The sequence below is a fragment of the Balaenoptera borealis genome (genome assembly GCF_965194805.1).
Source record: "Balaenoptera borealis genome assembly, chromosome: 1".
Classification (NCBI taxonomy): domain Eukaryota; kingdom Metazoa; phylum Chordata; class Mammalia; order Artiodactyla; family Balaenopteridae; genus Balaenoptera; species Balaenoptera borealis.
Window position 1 is genome coordinate 51,886,749 of NC_138860.1, and position 25,801 is coordinate 51,912,549.

At 35.0% G+C, this 25,801-nt stretch overlaps 1 protein-coding gene across 11 annotated transcripts in view; it reads right to left on the minus strand.

The window, feature by feature from the left end:
* Positions 1-25,801, minus strand: part of RALGPS2 (Ral GEF with PH domain and SH3 binding motif 2) — a 188,075-nt gene that overhangs the window by 141,177 nt on the left and 21,097 nt on the right. For all 11 annotated transcript variants that reach the window (XR_014243467.1, XR_014243468.1, XR_014243469.1 and 8 more), the window contains 2 exons: positions 6,641-6,785; positions 1,049-1,153 (listed from right to left, as the gene is read on the minus strand). Coding sequence is in view for 7 of the 11 variants with exons in the window: in XM_082388448.1 (XP_082244574.1) it covers positions 1,049-1,153; positions 6,641-6,697 (162 nt within the window). In the remaining 4 variants the exon portion in view is untranslated. The remainder of the gene's footprint in view (positions 1-1,048; positions 1,154-6,640; positions 6,786-25,801) is intronic.

Below are 25,801 nucleotides of genomic sequence, written 5' to 3' on the forward strand. Positions count from 1 at the left end.
ACAATTTCTTGGAATTCCATAACGTGACATATATTTGCAAATAAAGTTATATTCTGTACTAAAACATATTGAGTACTCAAATCTTTACCAGAAAGAAATCCCAGTTTTATAAGGGCTTAAGAAAATGAAAATTTAGCCCTTATATCATTAAATATAATTATTTCTAATTATCTCATGCCTATTCATATTTTCTTGTGAGATAAATGAGGTAAAGCTACAAAATAAAAAAAAATAATTTTAAAAATTTGAACATGGTCATACACTAAATCCAAATAAAAAAAAAAACTTGGATCTACTGGTTCGTAGAGCAGTGTTGTTGTTATGACTATTAAATCATATCTACTCAAACAGTAATATAAAATATGACATTAATGAAAAGGTATTCTTCCCAATTTATAAGAAGTAACTGACTCTACACTAGTGGCAACTCATATTGAAGGACTTCACATGGACCTATCTCAACTGTGGCTACAGATGTAAAACAAAATCTAGCAATATAACAAGGAATAACATGCTATGGCCAAACACAGTTTACTACTGGAATGCAAGAGTGATGCAATATCAGGAAATCAATATATTCTGCTAATAAGTTAAAGGAAAAAGATAGCACAAATAAATGAACACATATCATTTAAGAATTAAAAGTTTTTCTAGGTATTCTTCATGATACTGCAATAATGCCTTCAACTTTAATTTTTTAATTTATGAAAAAGTAAAAATACTTCTTACATATGTCAATAAAGTACAGTTAGCTTGGGGAGGTGGTATTGGTAGGGACAAAAGCAATTACCATGAAGGTAAATACTTCTTATTACTTACCAAGTTGATAGTGTAACTTACGAAGCTGCTCTGAAAACATCAATGGATTTTCTTACCTTCTCAGGTTCATTCCTCTGCTTGCTCCATTGTTGTGCTACTCTCCCCATCGATTCCCACATCCAGTTTTTTTTAAAAAAAATCTCCTCTGTTGGGCCTACAAATTCTAACTGAATAGCACCAATATGTAAATTATGTGCAAAAACTGGAGAACAAGAGGTGGGAGGCTTACCGCATATTCTTCTGGTGTAACCTTAAGGACATCAAACACCACAGCATCAAAGCTTTTCTTCAATTCAGAACCTTTGTCACTTAATGACTCAGAACTGCTACTTTTCTGTTAAATTGAAAAAAAAATGCAGCCATTTAAAAACGGTCTTGCAGTTAAGTGTCATGGAAACTAGACTGAGGAAAGCTAAGAAAAGTGAGTTAACAAATGCTGTAGAAAAGCTGGGCAGAACACACTGCTTACTTGGAAGGGCACTAGGAATAGGGTCGGGCAACTTGAAATCTAACCTCAACTTTAGATTTTTAGGTTCTTGAGTAAGTTTTCCTGTCTGTTTCCTCACCCTGACATCCTATCATTTCCAACAGAAATAAAAGATATTATCAATAACAAGTTCAATAATTTTCAAATGGGGTAAAAGAAGTTAGGGGAGAAGGATACAACCATCTATAATTTTTAAAACTCATTTTTATTAAGAAAAAGACAAATTATTTTCCTAACATAAACCACAGGAAAACATTCAGAGTTCCATTAACTAAATAACCCAGTCTAGTTTGTTAAGTGAATGTCTGTCTGTGATAGTACAATTGATAATGTTCTTCTTATTATAGTACAGATTTAAGCGTTTTCTGCTTTAATTCTGAATTTGCTGGTGCTATATGTAGAACAAAAGGTGGCTTTTGGCCCTGAAAATCTTATTTCTGTTAAATTTCCACTTCATCCGTACTACAAAATAAAAGTGTATTTTGCAATCAGTTGGCTGAAATCAGAGTATCATCCCTGTAAGAACATTTAGATCACTCTCTGTTAAATGGTGGTAGGATATCAGGCTACAGTCAGTGGCAGAAAAAACTAACCAAAGTTTCTTTTACGGAGGTATAATATTATGTATGTCAACCTACCAGCTTTTTTTTTTTTTTTTAAATATTACAGAGGGCTTCAGACCTGAGGAGCGTTTTTTTAAAAAATTTATTTATTTATTTATTTATTTATGGCTGTGTTGGGTCTTCGTTTCTGTGCGAGGTCTTTCTCTAGTTGTGGCAAGCAGGGGCCACTCTTCATCACGGTGCGCGGGCCTCTCACTATCGCGGCCTCTCTTGTTGCGGAGCACAGGCTCCAGATGCGCAGGCTCAGTAGTTGTGGCTCACGGGCCCAGCTGCTCCGCAGCATGTGGGATCTTCCCAGACCAGGGCTCAAACCCGTGTCCCCTCCATTGGCAGGCAGATTCTCAACCACTGCGCCACCAGGGAAGCCCCCTACCAGCTATTATACATCAATTTTGAGCACCTGTCATTATGCTTCATTTTTACTTTTTCCTTCCCTTGCAGTAGCAACTAAATATCAAAATCATTACAAAGGAAGGGATCTGTCATTAATTTTGGAAAATTCTCAACCATTATTACTTCAAATATCTCTTCTGCTCCTTTCTCTTTCTCCTCCTTCTGGCAGTCCCATTACGTACATGCTACACCTTTTGTCATTGCCCCACAGTTCCTGAATATTGAGTTCCATTTTCCTCATTCTATTTTCTCTTTGCACTTCAGCTTGGGACGATACTATTAACATGTCTTCAGGTTCACTGATTCTTTCCTTAGCTGTCTACTGGTCACCAGTCTACTGGTGAGCCAATCAAAGTCACTTGTCATTTCTGGAACGACGTTTTCGATTTCTAGCATTTCCTTTTGATTCTTAGAATTTCAATATCCCTGCTTCTAGTATCCATCTATTCTTGCATGTTGTCAATTTTTTCCATTAGAGCTATTAGCATTATTAATCATGGTTATTTTAATTCCCAGTCCATTAATTCCAAAATCTTTGCCATATCTGAGCCTGGCTGTGCTGCTTGCTTTGCCTCTTCAGCCTATGTTTTTTTGTTACTTTTAGCATGCCTTAAAATTTGCTGAAAGCCAGACCTGATTCAGTGGGTAACAGAAACTGAGGCAAACAGGCCTTTAGTGTAAGGGTTTACGTTTATTTGTATAGGAGTTATGCTGTTTACTATTTGTTGTGGTTAGAGGTGCCTTCACTTTCCTCTAGTGTCCTTGTTTTTGTCTCTGGGTTTTTCTAGAAACTCCTCCTTAGGTAAGAGTCTGTGCCTTGCACTTCTTTCAGCTGCGATCCTTTACTATTATACAGGAGCCCCATTGATGTGGTGGTTAAGGTGTGGGAAGAGGAGAAGTGTTCCATTGCCCTACAATCAGGTACTTTAGTGAGCCTGTGCCCTTGGGCTGTGACCTTAGGTGCTTCTCAGCACCCGGGACTCCCCTTAGAAAGTAAGACAGGAAGGCTAGAGGGCCCGGAGTTGGGTATTTCTCTTTCTGCAAGTAGGTTAGGCTCTGGTAAAGCAGTCTCCCCTGAGGTCAGGTGGGGAATAGAATGTGCTCGCCATATTTTAGGATGATTACTTCCCCGTAGTATATTTCAAAATGGTTACTCTCCCCTCTCTCTGCTGGAAACAGGAGGGATTTTTCTCTGAACCTCACTGTGAGAACTTGGTGGGGCTCCTGGTGGTAAAACTCACAAATGTGGGGAGGGAGACCTAAAACTGAGCCCCCAGGAGTTCTTAACTCTCAAGCTAGTCCACACACTGCCTCCAGCGGTCTGTCAACTACAGTAAGCTTTCCTACCCTTTCCTGGCTCCAGGGAATTCTGCTCTTGGTAAACAGTGACTCTCTGTGTTTGCCTCTTTCTCCAGTTTTCAGGGCATCACTGTCAACTTGCTCTGTGACATCAGTTCTCTGATAGAGCTAAGATGAGTTATTGGTTTTCAGTTTGTTCAGCTTTTTTCAAGCTGTGAGGACAGGAGTGATGAATTCCAAGCTCTTTACGTGTCTAAGCAGAAGTCCAAAGTCTCATAAATGGATTTCATATATAGTATCTTATTCCATGTGCTTAATCTCTGTAACTAAGACTAGCTTACAGTATGTTGACAATGTTACTTTATATTCCAAGACTAATATAGAAATTTATTCATGTTAAGCATTCAAACAGACATCAGTTAAGCAGTATATACTAATCCAGTAACTACCAAATAATAAATATATTGTCAAGTAAATACATTCATTTTAAACATAATTTGGTAATTTACTCCAAGTTTCTAACTCATTCAAGACAAGTGAGCAAATCGTAATGGCAATCTTATTGCTTATCAAAGTTAGTAATCATTTCCCTCTTTTCCTTCTTACAAGCCATTAGTAGAGGCTTTAAAAATTATGAGTGATGTGCTTCTATCTGCTTTCCCACTACCAATAAATAAGCTGGTAATGACAAGAAGCTAAGCAGTACTGAGACATAATGTGCACTAAGGGCATAGTAGTAATTCTTTATTCACAACAAGACTAAAAAACTACTGACACTTCTAAATGTCTGAAAAAAGTTTGCCACCACTCTACTGACACCAGAAGCTTAAACATAGGTTAAGTCTAGAAGGCAGAGACAGGAGGAGTCAATCACCCATCAAGTACCTTAAGTACTTGTGAGGTTTTCATATTTGTGAGAAGTTTGCATTTTGATATGTTAACACATCTTTATTTTAAGACAAGGTAGAAAAACATATATTTTTAATTTTATCTTCTTACCACAGCAGGAGGACAATTTAAAAGGCAGACTTCCCCCCCCGCCCCTTACTTCTCATATACTAAATTATATTACTCTGAGGTCTGATGTAATTCATCCACTTTCAGAAAGGCCAACACAATTTTTTATATGAGTGAAATGATCTATTTTATTTAACAAACAATTGTGTACTGTTTCCTGTAATACTAGCTCATATGTTTCAGGATACATAGTCATAAATATACTATACATATACACACATACATTTAACATAGTCAAGAAATATGGTCATAAAAATACCATGTAAATATACATATATTACAGACATATTTACAAACATATATAATCCCTGTCTCAAGGAGGAAGAAAAGCTATGTATAAATTTATGGAAAAAATTATTAAAAATGTTTTTTTTTAAGTGATAGTTTCAAAAATCGGAAAGCTCCTATCTGTTTAGGGAATCAGGAGAAAACTTCCCTAATTTTTTGAAATAGAAAAGGCTAAGGGTTTATACAAACATCAGCAAGATGTAGTATTCTTTCATTAGAATGTAAATTTCACAGAGAATTAGTAGCAGTTAAATCCATTAGAAAGAAAATTTAGGCTCATTTTGATGAAAGTCTTAAATGTAGGGCTGAATGTGTATTTAGTTAGTAGGTATTGAGGAACCATGGACAGTTTGGGAATACAATAAAGTATAACAGCTGTATTTTAAGAATATTAAAATTGAATTACAGTCAAATGTACCAAAAATAGCAGCGAATAGAAGTGCAAGATCAAAATAAAAGGCCACTACAACATTCTAGACAAGAAATAATAAATGACCAAACCAAGATGGTACTAGTAGAAATAAGGAGTAAAGGACTAGATCTTAGAGATTAGGTGTGGTGGACAGGCTCTAAGCCGGCTGCCAGGCATCTCTATCTCTTGGTGGTCACCCCCTTGTGTAATCCTCTCCACTTGAGTGTGGCAGGACCAGATGTCACGCGATGATTACATTACAGAGGATTCTAACTTCTGTTTTGTTAGCGGACTCTCCCTGCTGTGATGTGAAAATGGGTGTGGTGGGCAAGGGGAAGCAGGTTAATGCCGAATCTACAGATCTGAACTTTGATGCTAAGGAAACGGTCATGCTACTAACAAAAGTCAGAGAAAGGGGGTGGCCTATTTTCTTTACAGGTAGTGCAGCAGAATAGAAACAAAGTAACCTGATTTTGTTCATACTGTAAGTAAAAAGTCCATCCATCAGAAATGCTTAATAAAATTCATAAGGGAAGCCAGAGCTAGAGTTAAAAATACAGAAATCATCTAATAAGAAAAATAACTTGAAACTACTGACTTAGAATATTTTCAGTGACAGCAAGGCCTAAGTAATTGGCCTGGGCAAAATGAAGTTATCAAGGAACTCTGAGGTCAAGGTGTTAAAGTGTCATAAACATTTATTCTCATCCTCTATGGTAAGAGTAAAATAAAAGAGAAATACAGAAGCTAAATACTAAAGTTATTAAGGCAAGCAGGCAAGTACCCTAGAATTACAGACAAAGCAAAAAAAAAAGGGGGTGTGTGTGTAGGTGAGCATCTAGTTCAGTCTTTATCTCCATCTTTAACACTCTGAGCTACATCACCAGAGTAGCCCTTTCAACATTCCAGCCTAATGGGTCTTTGATCTCCTTCAACGGGCTTGGAATCAAGGGATCTGACAGTGTCAATATTATGTCATTCTTTGCGCCACTTGTACTGTTGCCCTCAAGGTTCATAAAATGTAAAAACACTTTAAAAAGAAATTCTATGCATTCTTTAAAACTAAACCCAAGAAAGGGTTTTAAGTAATCATTATTTGTCAAGTATATGAAGTAGGTAGGGATGAACTCCTAAAACGTACAATGAACACATGGATGGTACAATGAAGATAGTTTTTTGAAGACTGAAAAATCTGTAACCCTTTTTCTCAAGCTCTGATTTACATCTGTGACCAATCATAATGCTTAAAAAATCAGAATGCCAGGTAAGAAATTTTACAACTAAACTTTTTAAATGTCTTACCTCAGAAGCAGTAGCAGCAATATTAACACTGCTTGCCTGCCCGTTCATTAGGTCCATGCTTCCCACAACATCAGTCCCTGACGGTAGTTAACAGCAACAGAAGACTGATTGCTTCACGTCCAAGGCCACAAATACATTATTATTCCTGTAAAAAATAAATAGAAAACTTTAACTATGTGTCTTATTGGAAGTTTAAGAAAAGAAACCCATGCCTGTCACCATGCCAAGAAATAAAATACTCCAAATTTACTAAACTCTATTTTTCACTTCAGTTAAATCACTAAATCTGGTTTGAGGACAATCCTATTAATGCTATTTTCAAATGATCAGAAACACCAAATGGCCCGTGTTCAACACATGTTGCTGTTATATTCTTTATCAGCAAAGCAAAGGTATAATTTTTCATTTATTGTAAGAAAAATTCAAAAGGCTTTTTAGTCTTAAGAAAATAAAAAGTATAAAAAACATGTGGCAAAGTAATATATGGTCTAACGAAATAAATTTTAGAGATCTAAATGACATCCCTAACTCAACCATACTGAATAAGTTTAGCAGTGTTGATAATGTAGTTTACAAAGATATCACGAATAATTAAAAATAATTATGGAGCATGTTATAAAAATACCACAGTACATGATATATTTATTTGTATAGGGCTTTAAAGTTTACTGAGTATCTTTACTCCATTATCTCACTGATCTTCACAACTACCAAGAAGACTAATTAAGGAAGATATCATTATACTCATATAACACAAACACAGCCTCTGAGGACACAGGCTGGTAAATGAGGGGTCAAGAATAAAATTCAAGTCATCTAAAATTCTATTCAAATATTCTTTCCACACCACCATAGTTTTTCCACTTTACTGGAAGTCAGAATGTTTACTTGAGAGTCTAATCCCTTTCCACAAATAACTTGCTGTATATCACTGTGTTGGTAACTTCACCTATCTAGGAGGGAATTTCTTCCTCTCTGTAAAATGACCAAATAAACAGAGTAAGGTCCCTTTCCAACTTTAAATTTCTATGATATTTTTCATAAGAGAAATGGTTAAGTGTCTATAAATTAGGTATTTAAAACTATATCCACTTTTTTATTGAAGTGTAATTGACTTACATTATTATATTAGTTTGAGGTGTAAAACATAGGGTTTTGATATTTTTACACATTACAAAATGACTACCACAATAAGTCTAGTTACCATCTGTCACCATACAGAGTTATTAACAATACTACTGACTATATTCCTGATGCTGTGCATTACAAAATTATACCCACTTTAAAAACTTAGTTTGAAATATCAATAATAATTCTCTTGAAATGCTAAGTTTCCTCTCTCTGGAGAAGCAATATAGGACAGTGATTTAGAAGCACAAACTCTAGAAAAAAACTGCTTAAGTCTGAACCCAGCAAACTGTTTGCCTTTTCTCTGTTCAATTTCCTTACCTATATAACAGAGATAGCAGTAAGTACCTACTTCATAGAGTTGTGGTGAGGAGAAATTAATTAATATACTCAAAGCACCTAAAACAGTGCTGACACATGGTAAGAGTGCTATTATAATGACACACGCTTTGCCTACTATCTAATGAATCCACACAAAGCTTAAATTCAAGGGAGTCTTCTAATTAAAGAAGACAAAAACCTTAGAAATATACCTCTCACAAAATACATGTTGGTGGGCATCAGCAAAATCCTGATTGCAGAAATAATGAATGAGAATGCCTAAAATATGTTTCCTAGATGTAGCAAAACATGTTGTTGGTTTTCAAATGCTTAAAAATTATTACTAATGATAGCAGCCTTCAGTCACATCTTAAATTTATCTTCGTTTCTTCAGATATATCCTAAGTACCTGCTAAGAGCAAAACATCGTGCTAGAATTTTTTAAATGAGAAATACATTAGAAATAATGATTTTTTTAAAAACCATTTAGAAAACCAATATGAAAATGAATAGAGCATAGAAATACTTTAATTTCCTTCAATCTACAGTATTTATTTTATAAACTTCATTTATTCTTATTAAGAATCTTATTAAGAATCATTTATATTTACAGTACTATACAAAATGAACTTGATAATCCAAATTCTCTCTGAAGGCAACACTCAATTTGCAATGAAATGTCTTCATTTCATTCCACATTCTATGCCTGATTAATTTAGATACGAATTCATAAATCAACAGTGCCCCCTAGTGTTAAGAAAAATAATCAAATCGTTAAAAAAAAATGTATCCTTAGTCTAACTTATGTATCAAATATATAAATTTTATGGTTAATATCTACTGAAAAAGAGGTAATACACCAGGAATAAACATTAATACATTTGTAAACAATTAACAGTAAAGAATAAAGTTTTCTCTGCCTGCTTTTAATCAAAATGTCATTTAAATATCCTATGAAAATTGTCATATTAAAACCCATTACATGAAAAAAAAAAAAGTACAGCAAAGCATACCTCAACAAAAATCTTATTTATAATTACTTACAAATGTACTACATGTCAGTATTTTATACTGTTTAAGTTCAACAAAGCCTCATATGACACCATAAAAACACTGCAAGTCCTAAGAGACAGGCATGGGTTTATATTTTTATAGTATGTGCCCCAAGACGTTTCTGTGCTTTGCACACAAAAAAGGTCAAATTAGGTAAGTCAAATATACGCCTTAATATTATTTACTTTTCCTAGCGCTATGTATAAACAGCACAATCATTCATAATAAACACCAACATCACAGCAGCTCTTTTCTTAATGAAATTTATTATTTCCTATTCTGAAACTTCTAAAGACAGTTAATCTGTCCTTTAAAAGGGTTTAAATACCAAAACAGGCATAGTACTTCAATATAATCCCCAAATAGGAAATCTGAAATGTGTAGATTTACCTCCCCTGCTTGAAGTCACAAACTAGATTATTTAAACTGCAGGCACAATCATTCAGTCTCCTAACTCCTCACTTTCTCAATGGTATCCCCACAAAGAAACCAATGCTTTTTAAAACAGTAAACAAGAGGGTAAAGTTAAAGTGACAACTTCTCACTAATTAATGTAATCTCATTTCACAGTACCAGTTCTTTTCTAAAATAATTTATGCTATCATCATTAAGAATATTATGCTAAAGACATTTAATAGTTTTAGAAAATATGCTCTAGAAGAGCTAAGCAACTATAAGGAAAAAGGTAGTGAAATGCAATTAATTACTGCAATTTCTTTGGAAACATTCAGATAATACAGAATTGATATGCTTACACAAGTTGGCTTAAAATCTCAGTACCAGAAATTCATCTTACTAAAACTCTGGAGGGGACTTCCCTAGTGGTCCAATGGGTAAGACTCCACAGCTCCCAATGCAGGGGCCCGGGTTCAATCCCTGGTCAGGGAACTAGATCCCTCATGCATGCTGCAACTAAGAGTTCGCATGCCACAACTAAGGAGCCCAGCTGCCACAACTAAAGACCCAGAGCAACCAAATAAATAAATAAATAGTAAACTGCCAAAACTGGGACACTCGAAAAAACAAAACTCTGGAGAAAAAGAAAAAAACTACATAGATAAAAGTTATTTAATCAAGCACTATTACAAGAGTGAAAACCAGAAGTGACTTCATGCCTTTGTATATAACCACATTAAAAAATTCAAATAGACAATTATAAGAAAAAAAACATGAAAACAGAAGTGACAATTTCAACAACAGAAACTGAACCTTCTTATTGTAAACTTACAAATTTCATGAGAAAAAAAAAGTAACAGGGTAAAGTTAAAACAACATAATTGCAACTCAATATTTAAAAGTTGTTATAGTGCTTGGCTCTCCTTTAAAATTTATTTTAAAATAAATGTTAAAGACATTTTTATATGACACTCATGGAAGGCCCAAAGATTTAAATGGCTGTTTATCATAGCACTTTCAGCATTTCTGACACTAAGCTAAACTTGCAGTGCCTTCTTTACTTTTTTATCTAAGAAAATTAGAGATTAGTCCCAAATTCCCCAGTACTTTGCTTCAATAATTACAGCCATCAAAAGTCTGATGAGTAAACGACAACAACAAAAAAAGATTTTGTCTTTGACATGATTGATACTGAGCTATTTTGACAAAAGTTTAATAAAAAATGTGGTTGCCTCTTCAAACCATTTCTGCTATAGCACTAAACAAGATCACCTTTGGTATTTGCTTATAACAAGTTCAAGTTATTACAAAAGATATTAAAAAGAAAGGGGTTCTGATGAACATCCAGGGTTATAAGAGCTCCCCAATGCCTCCCACAGAGAGGTCATTAGTCTCCTTCTTTTATGTTTCCACTGCTCTTATCTCTCCTTAATGAACTTTGAGTTCCTTGATTTTAAAAACCCATATTTAAAACAAAACACAACAGAAAAACCATTATTTTTCATCTTTGCACTCAGGCAGATAAACACAATACTGACCTCAATTGCCTATTTAATCTGGGAAAGATGAATAAATGACTGAACAAAGCAGTTGTTCACAGTATAATGTTAGATAAATGCCCAATTAACAATAAATAAAAAGTATAGGGAGAATGGCAATCAAATACTCAATACACACAATACTACACACATTTAAAAGAATATGATGACAATTTCTATTTCCAGCAACATGGCTGAAAAACAACATAAAAATCTTTGTACCACAAGAGAAATTTAGAAATGGACTTTGACACCAGTTGGACAGAAAAAGCAACCAAGAGATGAGAATGGAATTGAGACGCACACACTCTCCACGCCAACCCATCCACACACACTTTTACCTAGAACAAAGCCAGAGAGACTGATAGTCTACCCAATCAGTGATAAGATGGTCTATAAACAAATTCTGGTACAGCAAGATAAGAAACTTGTGTGTCTTGGCCTGGGCTTACCACTGTGGCTGGTGGAGGGTGTCTACAAAATGATAATTTGTAATCCTAGGCATGCTCCAGCACAGACACAGAATTTGAATTTATACTACCAGCATGGTCCAAAACCTTCAAGACTAGAAATTCAAATAAAATGTTCACAAGCCAGTGAGACTCCTGGAACCCAAGGCAGATGGAGGGAACAAAATTTGGGGGGCGGCGGGGGGGGGAACATTCCTTCAACCCAGGCAATGCGGAATTCCCCCTGCCGGCAAGCTCAAAATAGAAATTTACCAACTCTATAAGCAAACAACCCACTACAAGTAAAATCAGGAAACACAACAATCATTAGGATTATCTCTTGAGAACTTCGGATGAAAAATTATCAGATACAGGCTATAAAACCAGATTAAAGATTAAAGCCAGCAGCCTTAAAAGAAGAAACTGAAAATACAATAAGACGTTATAAAAAAAGCAAGACAGACATTTGTAAGGGAACCAAATAAAATTTTTAAAAAGAAAAGGAAGATAGAGTCACTGGAGAATTAAGCATCAGATTAACACAACTAAAGAGAGAATTTGTGAAGTAGAAAAGAGAAATGAAATTATGCAAAAATTCTAACAAAGGCTTAATGATATGTAAAATGTGAAGAAAGACCAAAGAAATGCAAAATAGGATAAGATCTAACACGTCTAAGAGGAGTTCCAGAGGAAGAGAGATAACGAAAGGCAACATTTAAAGAGAGAAAGGCTGAGAAGTTTCCAAGATACGGGAAAGACATATATCTTCACATTCAGGAATCACAAACTTTGAGCAGCATAAATAAATAAAAAGAATCATATTCTATATACATCACTTTAAACTGGAGAATACTTATTTAAAAAACAAGTGGGCAAGGTATTTTATTTACATAGAAACGAATTAAATGGAAAGCTTCTCAACAATACCAAAAGACACAGAAGAAAATGAAATATTTTCAAAGTGCCAAGAGAAAATAACTGTCAACCTAAAATTCCATACCCAGCTAAATTCTCATCCAAGAGAAGGCAAAATAAAGACATTCTTTAGACAAAGAAAGAATTTACCACAAAATTAGTCCATGTGGCAAGCACGTAAGAATGTTGTAGTATGTACCTGAAACACTAATTTATCTCGAGGTAGAAAAACTTGTCCTGGTTTCTGTTTAACTTTGTATTGAATAAAAGTAAAAGTCAGGAGTAGAAACAGTTATGTTAACCGAGACTGTTAGGATGATTAATGATTTTAGATGACTGTCAAAATGTTTAAAAGTTTTAAATTAACCTCTATTTAATAACTATTTTTAAAAATAATAACTTGCTTTTATGTAAAAAAGAAAAACTACTTCTCCTTTTATAGACACCCTATCATTTGTTTTATACATTAAAACACACAAAACGGTACAACAATAACAAACAAAAGCTAACATTTATGGAGTGCTTATTATCCAGGTCCTGCTCGAAGCACTTTTTCATTAAAAATTCACTCAATCACCAAAACAAACCCTATGAAGTTATTATATTATACCCCATTTTTAGAGATGAGCAAATAGGTAACTTGCCCAAGCTTACACAGTAGGAATAGGCAACCGGAAGGGAGGAAAAAAAGAAGGACAGGTGGAGAGAAAAACGAAAGACAGGAAAGAAGGATAAACTGATGGACAGGAAAAAACTAGGATGGGGGGAGGGCAGGGGGAGGGAGACAAAATGAGGGAAGAAGGGAACCAGAGAAGAGAACCTAAAAGGTTGTTCTTCCTCTGAGCAGATTTATAAATGGCTAGAGGGAAAAGAGCAGAAATCAGAGAATCGGAGAACGCTACAACTTGTTAAGCTGTGATTCAGCTTCAAGAGTAGCATGATTTCTACAAGAGAAAATGATGTATAGGTTTATAAAGAAACACAGGTTGAAGAGTATGAAGAAATGGTAAGTAAAAACAAACAAGGGTGCAAATTTAAAAGTAAAGGTGGCCCAGAGAGAAGGTATGATGTGGATACTGACCTGCATGGTGGGGAGAACCTTTCCGATGAGCCCTGGAAAGGTTCAAAGAAGTGACAGTACCAGACTGCAGAGGGTCTCAACTGTCAAAAGGGGGAATTTAAATTGGAAGGGACAGGCACTAGGAACCATTAAAGGTTTCTGAGTAGGGAAATGACCTTAGGAAACTAAAACCAGTATTTCAAGGATTACCATGCAGGGGTATGCCACTGGGCTTTAGGGAAGGTGAGTAGTAAACAACACTTCCACCTTTTGCCAAAAAAGCAAAGCATCTGAAGTGATGTGCAGGCCCCTTTCCCACCCAGGCTGCTCTAATCTCTGCTCTCCAGGACCCTCTCCTAGTCTTCTAGTTGTATAAAACTCCCATGATCACATTCTATCCTCTTAACTTCTATCACTTTCATCCTCCATCACCATTCTAATTCAGAATCCCTGACGCCATGAAAATGGCAATCTCAGATGATATTTAAAAGAAAAAAATTTAACAAAATTCATATCAATTTGTGAATGCTGGTCCCGCCCACCCTGAGGGGTAGTGAAAGCAGTTCAGTGGGAAAAGCATAAGATACGGAATGCTAATTCTAGGACTTTAACCAGGTATGTGATGCTGGGTAAATTACGTAATCTCTGAACTCTGATTTATTTGTTTATAAATAAGGGACAATAAAAGGTACCTCAGAGAGATTTTGTGAGAATTAAATGAAATCATATAGGAAAAACTCAATGCATCTAAAAATGGTAGAGTATAACAGCAAGAACACAAATTTTGGAGTTGGAAAGCCCTAGGCTCAAATCCTAGCTTGGGCACTACCAGCCAGCTGTAAGGCCTTGAGCGAGGAACTTTCCTAATATTTAGGCAGAGGCTCACAGTCCATCTATCAGTAATGAGGCTTTAAACAAACAAACAAACAACAACAACAAACAAAACAAAAGGAGAGGAAGAGGCAGACCTTCTTCTAAATTCCAGAAGCATGTGAAAATTACAATATAAACTAATGAATTAGAAAAACTAAGTAAACTATGCCTCTAAATGAACCATTTTGAAAGCATATTTTGACACAAGTACACTGGAAAATAAATTTACTAAACAATTAAAAAAATTTTTTTACTTAAAAAATATTCATTTCTTAGAAAGAAGTTCTAAGTGTGTAAACATGTTAACTAAAAATATATCTTTCAGGACAAAAAGGAGATAAATCTACAAATAGCTTGCAATACTATATCGTTGCATTTAACGCTGAGAGGTCCCTTAAGAGAGATACCACTTTGCATGCTGACTGACTAATTTCTAAGGGTAAATTAAACATGAATGTTATAAATTATGTTATGAATTTATTCAGAAGTACACAACTTGAAATTATTCCACGTATCTTTAGTAGTACAGAATAAGTGATAAAAAGTTCTAAGCTATGCTTAATTCTTTTTTTTTTTTTTGCTTAATTCTTAATCAAAGGATAACAAGGATTTTTCAAACAATAGCAATTCACATGGATAAGAACACCCTGAAACTGTAAGAAAAAAAAAAGACGTTCTGGAGAAACTTCAATCACTGTAAAGCCAACCACAATGACAGGTTTAGCAATTTCACACACCACCCAGGTTGGAAAAAAAAAAAAAAAAAAGATAATGTCTAAATTAATCTACATATTTAGAAATCTCCTGTCAAAAGAACTTATTAAATTGTTTCCCGGCAAGACTGTTTACTAGATCACTTACCAAATTACTGTTTAAGCTTAAACATCTCTATATTTTTTCCAGACATATATTTTATTTATAAATATTTTAGGTACATATTTAAGATGTGAGAGAAAGATGATTTTCAACATAAAGTAAGCTGAGATCTTAAATTAGAAGGAAAAAGATAAGGATAGCAGAAAACTGTTTCACTTACCACACTGCCACTTTAATACCCTACCTACAGTGCATATATTAAAAGGGCAATGAAAAGAAACTGGCCCACTTAAACCTCCCCATCTATGAAACAGCAGACATTATTTCTCAAAGTGTAAAGGAAAGCTTAAAAATAATGAAGCTACTTTAAAGAATGTGCTTGGATTAAAACTGTTTTGCCTTAAGTCAATAAAGACTCAACATAAGTCTTTCAGATATAATTTTGTCGCATTTGTACTAAATTGTAGATGTAATGAGATGAACCATTTATAAACTGGCCCACAGCTACACAGAAAGCTTATATTTCCATGTACCTAAACGGTCTAAAACGAATTAGCTGTAGGAGAAGAGAGACTTTCAAATGACTAGATATTAAAGGGGGAAAAATCTATTAAATAATGCCTTTAAAGGTTATACTCTACCTCCAGCATAGAAGGTTCACTAAAGATAATTTGCCAAGTGATTCTAATACATAAGAGCTCTGAGATCTCCTATATGACCTGGCCCAAAATATAAATATAGGTTAACTAGAAATTCGGGTAACAGAAAGGAAGTTCCAAGCAAAAAGATGAACCGTGCTTCAAACATTTGTTTGTGTGTGTGTGTGTGTGTGTGTGTGTGTGTGTGTGTGTTTTGGTGGGTGCGTGTGCATTTTGGCCAGAAGCTCTACTCAGAAGACTAGCCCACAGAAGTCCACTCATAAGACTATATACTACTTGAAATTAAACAAAAACCCCAATACTGCACAATTTTAGCAATTAAAACATAAAAACAATTCAGTTGAATCAGAAATACATTTCTGAATTTGGCAAAAGTGTGCCACTGTAGGCCTAAGAATGATCCGAGAAAGGAACTCAGCTTGTTAGTATGAAACGGTGGAACAGAAAAACAGCACGGCGAGTCAGTGTGACAGGAGCAAGACAGACGTCAGGACTCTATGTCGGAGCCAAGATTTCAGGTGAGGCAACAGTACAGCAGTGCCTCCCTTAAAACGCAAGACAAAAAGGTCTAAAAAGGAGGGCAATTCAATAGCCTGGACACCCAGGAGATTCTTATACCTGAAACATGAGGCTAAACTGAACATCACAGAACAATCCGTAGGCAAAGGATTATATACAATGGAACACTATACAGCCACTAAAATACCACAGGAGGATACTCAGTGATACATGGGGAAATATCCACAACTTACTGCTAAATCAATAAAGCAATCTGACAAACAGTATTTGAGGTATAATCCTTTTTGGTTGTCATTATCATTATAGCATAGAAGAGAGACTGTACCAACATAAACTAAAATGTGGCTATCTCCAGGTTTACAAGTCAATTTTTTCCTAACTTCGGAAAATTTTTAAATTTAAAAAAAAATTTAAATTTAAGATTTTTCTACAAAGACTTTAATTTTAAAAAAGTAAAAAAACAAAAACAGTGTTTTCCCACAGACTGCTTATTAGCTGCAAGAGGGAAAATAAGTAACTATACTATGAAGAAAATGGACAACACCTTGACTGAGTGAATCAAATTTACCATCACCAATGACGAGCAGACAGACATTGTGTGCCTCTGATGTGATACTCTGGGAGGGACACAACATCACTTATGAGTACTCGAGCTGCGAATGCATAACCTGAATCTAATCTCAAGGAAATGGACAAAACTAAACTGAAGAATATTCCATAAATGCGTTCTTTAAAAAATGCCATTGTTACAAGGCACAAAGAAAAGCTGAGGAACCATTACAAACTAAAGGAAAGTCAAGAGATATGACAACTATACATCCTGTATTGGAGGGCAGTAAATACTATAAAAGATGTTATTGGGACAATTCACAAAACTGGAATACAGACTGTAGATCAAAGTATTGTGTCAGTTTCCTGAATTTGATAACTATATTGTGGTTATATAAAAGAATAAACTTGTTTTTAAGAAATAAAGTTGAAGTATTAAGAGGTAAAAGGATATGAGGCATGCAAACTAAAATCTCAAATATTTCAGAAAAATAGCATGTATGTGTGTGAGAGAGAAAGAGAAATAAATGAATGACAAAGCAAATGGGGCAAAATGTTGAAAACTAGTGAATTTGTATAGAGGGCATACAGGAGTTCTCTTTACTACTCTTATAATAACTTCCCTTTTAGTTTGAAATTCTTTCAAAATAAAAAGTTCTCCTGAATTATACAAAACCTCGACGTAAAAATCTTCAACTTGCAAAATTTCAGACTAAGGTACACATCTAATAAAAAGTAAAACTTCCTACCAACAGATGGCGTTAGTAGCCATTTATTTAGTGTCATTTACAACGTCAGAGCCAAAATGATCTCATGAACAGCCTTTTGGAACTAAGCTACATAAACCCTTAAATATTTTCGCCTCATGCAGTAACACAGATGAATATTATTTAAGAGGTGGAAGTTGCTCTGGAGATCTCCACTTGGGAGTACATTTCAAACCCCCAGGTCTTCCCTTATTTTAATATTTGCCTCCCTCATCCCGGGAAATGCTCTACCCTTCCACTCCCCACGGAGAATCACTGCTGTAGTAATTTACTATAAAGCAATGTGAAAGCATTGTATCCTTCAAATGTGCAAGAATAAAAAGAAGGGGAGGGAAGAAAAATGGAAGTAAAGAAAAAGAAAAGAAGGGGCAGGCAAGTTTGCTAACCCCCTGCTTTATTCGAATCCCCTGATTTTACAGTAAGACAATACTCTAATGGGAGGTCATGTGATCTGGCCAAGCTCACATTATCAGTTAAAGGCAGAGGCAGATCTTAAATACAAGTCTGCTGTTTGCTAATCCTTCATGCTTTCTACAATGCCAAATTACCCTCTCTCTACCAATCCTTAACTGGATGTTTAAATACTGTGGAAATGTGGGGCAGTAGAGGGTAAAATATCTGGTCTCTCTCTCTCTTCACGTCTAATAGAAGTTCATTAGGTGAACATGAGAGAAAATACCACGTACACAGGCTACGAACAGTGAAAGCCTTTGTCACTGGCATTCAGGGAACCACCAACAGTTGAGGGCAATGTAATTAGAGGGTAAAATGCACGAGTGATGGGAAGCAACAGGAACTGAATCTGGAGAAGTAGGTATAAAGGGCAACGTTTGCCACAGTAAAAAGAAAAGCCTGGACTTTATCCTATAGGCAATGAAAAGGCAGAGTCCTTATAAGTGGGACTATTAAATTATACGATCTTACAAATTTCATTCAGAAGATATACACACATGCACATACACAGTGACAGAAAGATATTCCTGTTGAATTCATAAATCTCAACAAATGGATACCCTTCTGATGACTTCAAGTACAACAGATCCTTATGTTTATGAGGGATCTGTCCCAAGACATCTTGAAAAAATCCCCAAATTTGAGAATATTATTCTGGCATATAACACATTAAAGTACAACTATTTTTTTTTACTCCTACAGACGTTCAATGACTCTGAAAACACTGAAATAATTTCTACTTACAGTACCATACAACTTGCAAAGCAGACTCATTCACATCATGAATTTAAACCACCACAGAATCTTACATTTTACTTTTGAGTTTATCCAAAATCCCTCTTCCTAGATGTATTGCCTTTGCTTCTCTTTGGCCACAGCACTACAAGCTGGATCCCACCGCATAGACAGTGCTGGCAATAAATAACTACACACAAAAAACAGAGAATAACAAATTACATGGAGATGTGCCTACCAGTGTCAGACTAGGATCAAATATGTGCCCGGAAAAATTACAAATTATCATATTTCATACACCCTCCCAGTCATTCATGGAAGAGTGAAAACCACAAGTGTTAAGTTGTGAGAGACAGAGCTCTATTCTATCAGAACTAACTAGACAAAAAAAGCATCATTCTAATAGCAAAGACCCCACTGGCCTTTTAAAAGCAGCAACGCCTTTAACAACATAAATATTTGCATAGTGACTTGTAGCTCACAAAACACACCCTACCATAATTTCAGCAGAAGGATTTCAGGAAATTTTGTTTTAGTAAATTTACAACCTAGTTTTCCATTAGAACATTTTATTAAGAACCTAGAGTACTGGGTCTCTGAAGATGTTTACTCCTGCGTTAAGTTCCTGGGGCCACCCAATGACCAGGAGAAGAGAATTTCCTGTATAAATATTGAGGTGTTATGGAGATTGGAACACTCTTCTTTATTTATTTTAACAGCCCCCTAAGATAAATATTATATTCAACTTAGGAAACTGAGGCTCATAGAGGTTTAAGAAGAGGAATATCTCTTAAGAGTAAAGAAATCTTTCCTGGAAGTTTCCTCCTACCAAGCTTTTCCCACCCCTCCCCTCCAAAATAAAGGCTTCCCTACATGTATCAGTCGCCACAATTCTTTCATATTTATTTATGCCAAGGAGGAAATGTGAGGAAAATTTTCACAGAGAATCTGATATTTGAGATGAGTCTTAATGAGTAGATATTGGGCAGATGCAAGGGAAATGGTAAGGACATTCCTGGCAAGAGGAAATAATACTTGCAAAGACAGAAGAATAGGAGAAATTGGCATGACAGGAGAATGTTGGTTAATTCTTTGCAGAAAAAGCATGCGTGTGTGTGTGTGTGTGTGTGTGTGTGTGTGTGTGAACATGGACAATAAACTGTAAAGGCAGACTGGAGTCAGATCATAAAGCATTAACAGCATGGGAAAGAAACATGCATTTTATTTTCTAAATCAAGATTTCTTAACTAAGAGACTATGAATTAAACCCTGGGGCCATGAAATGCCCAACTCCCCAAAAGTATGAAAATTGTGTGATGAACACAAAAAAATCATTTTCCTGGATCCACGGCTATCAAATGATTTTTCAAAGGGACTCAGAAATGAAAAGCGGTTAAGAACCACTATCCCAGGTGACTGGGAGTCACTGTATAATTTTACAGGTAGAGATATGTGCCATAATACTTTCATTTTAGAAAGGTAACTGGCAACATCTGTGGAGGTTGACGGATTAGGGAGAGAACCTTAAAGGCAGAGGGAGCGATAAGAAGGTACTGCCCTACTCTAGCCAAGAGGTTATAAGTACTTACATAAAAAAAAAACTAATTCCAGAGACTTCAAAGGTAAACTTGCTAGAATTTGGGTTGTGATCAAGAAAGGAACTCAGCCTGCCTTACCATTCTACTTCTCATTTAAAGTTCCTGTCATCTACTTATCGCATACCATCATCAGGAAAAGCCATTCCATACAGCAGAGCAGCTGCAAGTGAAAAGGTACCTCTTTCTTCCATTTGCAACCAGCCACCACTGGGAAACTAACCAGAAAGTGCCAAATGTTCCAAAGAGAAAATGCTGATAGCCTAGAACAGGGGCTGGCCAACTATAACCCGCAAGCTGAACCCAGGCCTGTTTTTATAAATTAAGTTTTATTGGAACACAGCCACACTCATTCATTTCTGTATTGTTTATGGTTACTTTCACGCTATAAAGGCAGACCTGAATAGATGCAACACAGACTGTATGACCTGCAAAAAAAAGCCTAAAGTATTGACTATCTGGGCCTTTATGCAAAGTCAGCCAACTCCTGGTCTAGAACAAAAACAGGGATTCTACCTCAGAAAGCACTCCTTTAGTACAACAGATGGGAGTAATATGCAGAGGAAGGCTGTAATTGGACGAAATTCAGCCGTATAACATCAGTCTTCTCGGCACAGCTGTAGATATATCTGTAGTAGCAGCAAACTAGTCCTAATCAAATTGAATATACAAAATTCCTAGTATTCCTCTACTTGGAAAAATACTGTTCCTCGTAAGCAACATATTAAGGACCAATGTTCTCAACCCATTTCAAATCCTTGTTCTTTTCCCTCATTCTTCCACTAAAACCTACTTTCTCTCTTCCCCAGGCTCTCTTTTTAAAAGGAAAAAGAAGAAAATACTAAAATCCAAGTGTCACCATGTAAGCTGCTGAACTTAATCTGAGAACCAGGGTCTTGGCCTATTTGTGGAATATTGGCAAAAAGGAGGCTAGGTAGGCATTTTAAATTAATGAATCTTAAATCTAAATTTCAGATATCAAAGCTCCACTAATTATTTCAAAAACAAACAAAACTAATTTTAGTCCATTGATTAAAATTAAGCTCTACGGGTGGCTTCTACTAGACTAGGGTGGGAAATTATATGTATGGTGGTGGTAATTTTTTTAAAACACTTTTTCCAAATGATATGAAAACAAATACTTCAACATATCCAAATTGATCAACTCCAGGTGGCTATATAAAAAACATTATTTCAAAAATGAAAGTCTCATAAACACATCATCCTCACATTCCCAAAAGTCTAAGACACAATTTTCTCCAAAGGATTTTATTTAGCAACTTTTTTTGCCAATAACATGTTCAACACAGGAATGTGTAATAACAGGTTTCAAATAATAAGCAGCTAAATTGACTTTAGATACTCTAAACCAAGGTTTCTTAACCTTGGTGCTATTGACATTTGGAACTAGGTAATTCTGTGTGAGGAAGACTTTGCTGTGCATTGTAGGCTGTTTGGTAGTAGCTGTGGTCTCTATCCACTAGATGCCATTGAACTAGTTTTGGCAATCAAACGTCTACAGATACTGCCAAATGTCTCCTGGGGAGCAAAACTGCCTCAGTTGAGAATCACTGCTCCAAACGAATTAAACTTAAAAAAAATTTTTTTAAAAACATGTTTACTGGTAGATATTGCTTTCCAAGTCAATTGTTACATAGACATGTTGGGTGTCCGAGCTGGAAGGAACCTTGGAAATCATGTGGTCCAAACCATACATTTTACAGGTGAGAAAAATAAGGGCCATAGAGGACCACTGAGGCAGTTGAAAGCATAAGAGAGACAGGAGCCCATGACCCTCAGTTCCAGGTCAGAACACCAAGAGGACCAAAGAGCCAACTCATTTCCACAGGTGCTTACTAAGCATCTCTTAGTATCTTTCAAAGAGCACACATTTTTAATTTGATAGAGTTCATTTTATCAATGTGTCATTTTATTGGTTGTGCTTTTTGGTGTCGTACCTAAAAAATATTTGCCTAACTCAAGGTCACAAAGATTTTCTCCTGTTTTTGTCTAGAGGTTTTATAACTTTAGGTGTTACATTTAGGCCTATGATGCATTTTGACTTAATTTTTGTACATAATGCAAGATACAGACTGAAGTTCATTTGCTTGTATATGGATATCCAATTGAGCCAGCATTTTTTTAAAACAGACTATCCTTTCTTCAATGAATTGCCTTTGTACTTCATTAAAATTCAGTTGTCTATATATTTATTGGACTTATTTTTGGACTCTCCTATTCCACTGATCTATTTCTCTATCTTTACACCAATACTACACTGTTTTGATTATTTTAGCTTTATAATGAATTGTGATATCAGGTAGTATTAGCTCTCCAACTTTGTTCTTTTTCAAAGTTGTTTTAGATATTCTAGGTCCTTGCCATTTCTACATGAATTTCAGAATCAGCTTGTCAGTTTCTACAATAAAGCCTGCTAAGATTTTGATTGGGTTGCACTGAATCAACAGCTCAACTGGGGAGTGCTTTCACCTTAGCAACAATGAGTCTTCCAACCCATGCACAAAGAATATCTCCCCATCAGCTCTGTGCTTTGTGACCACCTAGAGGTGTGGGATAGGGAGAGCGGGAGGGAGGGAGATGCAAGAGGGAAGAGATATGGGAACATATGTATATGTATAACTGATTCACTTTGTTATAAAGCAGAAACTAACACACCATTGTAAAGCAATTATACTTCAATAAAGATGTTTAAAAAAAAAAAGAATATCTCCCCATATATCTACATGTTCTTTAATTTTTGTTCAGCAATGCTGTGCGTAGTTTTCAGTATTTCATACATGTTGCTATCGTCAATGGTATTGGTTTTATTAAATTTCAATTTCTGACTGTTCGTTGCTAGTACAAAGAAGTGCAATTGATATTTATATATTGATCCTGTATCCCATAACTTTACTAAACTCACTTAATAATACTTTGTGAGGCCAGCATAACCCTTATACTTAAACTAGACACAAACATTATGAGAAAAGAAGACTGCACAAAAATATTGCACATGCAAAAGTTCTAAACAAATTATAGGAAACTGAATGCAACATTTTTTAAAAGAAAATATAGTACATGATGACCAAATGGGGTTTATTCTAGGAATGCAAGTTTAGTTTAACATTTAAAAAGCAATGAATGTAATTCACTCTATGAACCAACTAAAAAAGAAAAACCATGTAAGCAACTCTATAAATGCAAAAAGAAAAAAGCATTTAACAGTCTTACCTCCATTCCAGATAATACCTGAGCACATTTTAGAAAGGAACTTCTTCAACCCAATAAAGGGCATATCCGAAAAAACTACAAATAATGTAGTTTTAATGGTGGAAAACCAAATGATTTCTCCCTAAGACCAGAAATAAAACAAGGTTGTCTACTCTCACCACTTCTGTTCCACAGTGTACTGGAGATTCTAGACAGTGCAGTCAAGCAAGAAAAAGAAATAAGAGGCATCTAGAATGGAAAGGAAAAAGTGTCTGTTTTTTTTTTTTGCAAACATGACTGTGTAGAAAATCTGATGGAACCTATAAAACTACTAGAACTATTGATAAATTAAGAAGCACTCCCTCCTCTGAAATTTTCTCAAAGTGTTTGTGTAGAACTGTTATAATTTATTCTTTAAATACTTAGTAGAATTCACTTGTGAAGTCATCTGGGCCTGGAAGTATTCTTTTGGTGGGAGTATTTCAATCAAAAATTCCATTTCTTTAATAGATACACGGCCATTCAGGTTGTCTATTCTTAAGTGAAGTTTAGTAGCATGTCTTTTGAAGAATTTGTCCTTTTCCTTTGTTATAAAATTTAAAGGCATAAAGTTGTTCATAATATTCTCTTGTTATTCTTTTATTATCTATAGAATCTGTAATGATGTCACCTCTGTCAGTCCAGTTAGAACTTCATCAATTTTATTGATCTTCCCAAAGTACCAGTTTTAGGTTTCACTAATTCTGTCTACATTTTTTCTGTTTTCTATACTTAAATTCCACATTGGTCTTTACCGTTTCCTCTCTTCTAATTACTGTGGTTTAATTTGATTTTTAATTTCTTAAGGTAGAAGTGGAGGTCATTAATTTGAGATCTTTTTTTTTCTAATATAGGCATTCAGTGCTATAAATTCTCCCCAAGTTCTGCTTTAGTGGAATCTCACAAATTCTGAAATGTTGTTTTCATTTTCATTCCGTACAAAATCTTTCAATCTCTTTGAATTGTGTTATTTAGTTTCCAAGTATTAGTAAATTTTCCAAAGTCTTCTGTTAGTAATTTCTAATTTAATTCCATTGTGATCAGAGAGCACAGGATCTCAATCCTTTTAAATTATGGAGACTTGTTTTATGACCCAAAAACATGGTCCATCATGGAAAATGTTCTGTGGACACGTAAGAAGAATTGAGAAGAATATTCTGCTATTGTTAGGTGAAATATTCTATAAATGTTAATTAGGTCAATTGGTTGACAGTATTGTTCAAGTCCACTATATCTTTGTAATTTTCAATACTCAGGAAAGGGTATTAAAATATCCAGCTAAAATTGCAGATTTGACTGTTTCTCCTTGGAGTTCTATCCATTTTGTTTCAGGTATTTTTGAAATTCTGTTATCAGAGGCACAAACGTTTAGAACTGTTATGCCCCCTTGATTAACTGACCTCTTTATTATTTTGTAATGACATCCCTTATCCTTGGAAACATCCTTTGCTCTGAAGAAATCTACTTTGTCTAATATTAATATAGCCACTCCATCTTTCTTTTGACTATTGTAAGTACAGTATATCTTTTTCCATCCTTTACTTTTAACCTATTTGTATCTTTATATTTAAAGTTATGTTTCTTACAGGCAATGATATATAGTTGGGTCTTGCTAAATCCAATCTGATAATCTCTGCCTTTTAACTGGTGTGTTTAGACCATTTATATTTAATGTGATTACCAATCTGGTTAAAATTAAGTCTATTGCCTTACTATTTGTTTCTCTTTGTCCCATGTTCTTTTTTTCCCTCTTTTTATGCCTTCTTTTGAATTAAATGAGTATATACTCTGATTTCACTTTATCTCTTTTGATGGCTTATTACTTGTAACCTTTTTAAAACAGAATTGCTTCAGGATAGTATATATCTTTTCACTTACCATGGTCACCTTCAAGTGATATTATACCACTTCACATACGGTATAAAATTCTTACAGTAGTATAGTACCTAGTATCATATTTTGCCCACCTAACACTCTGTTCATAAATGCTACCTCTTTGTTAAAATGGGAGAGAAGCACTAGAGAAATGTAAAAGAAATAGTAGCAACAAACTGAGACCTCTTCCTTGGCTTCATTTAAAAGGCAA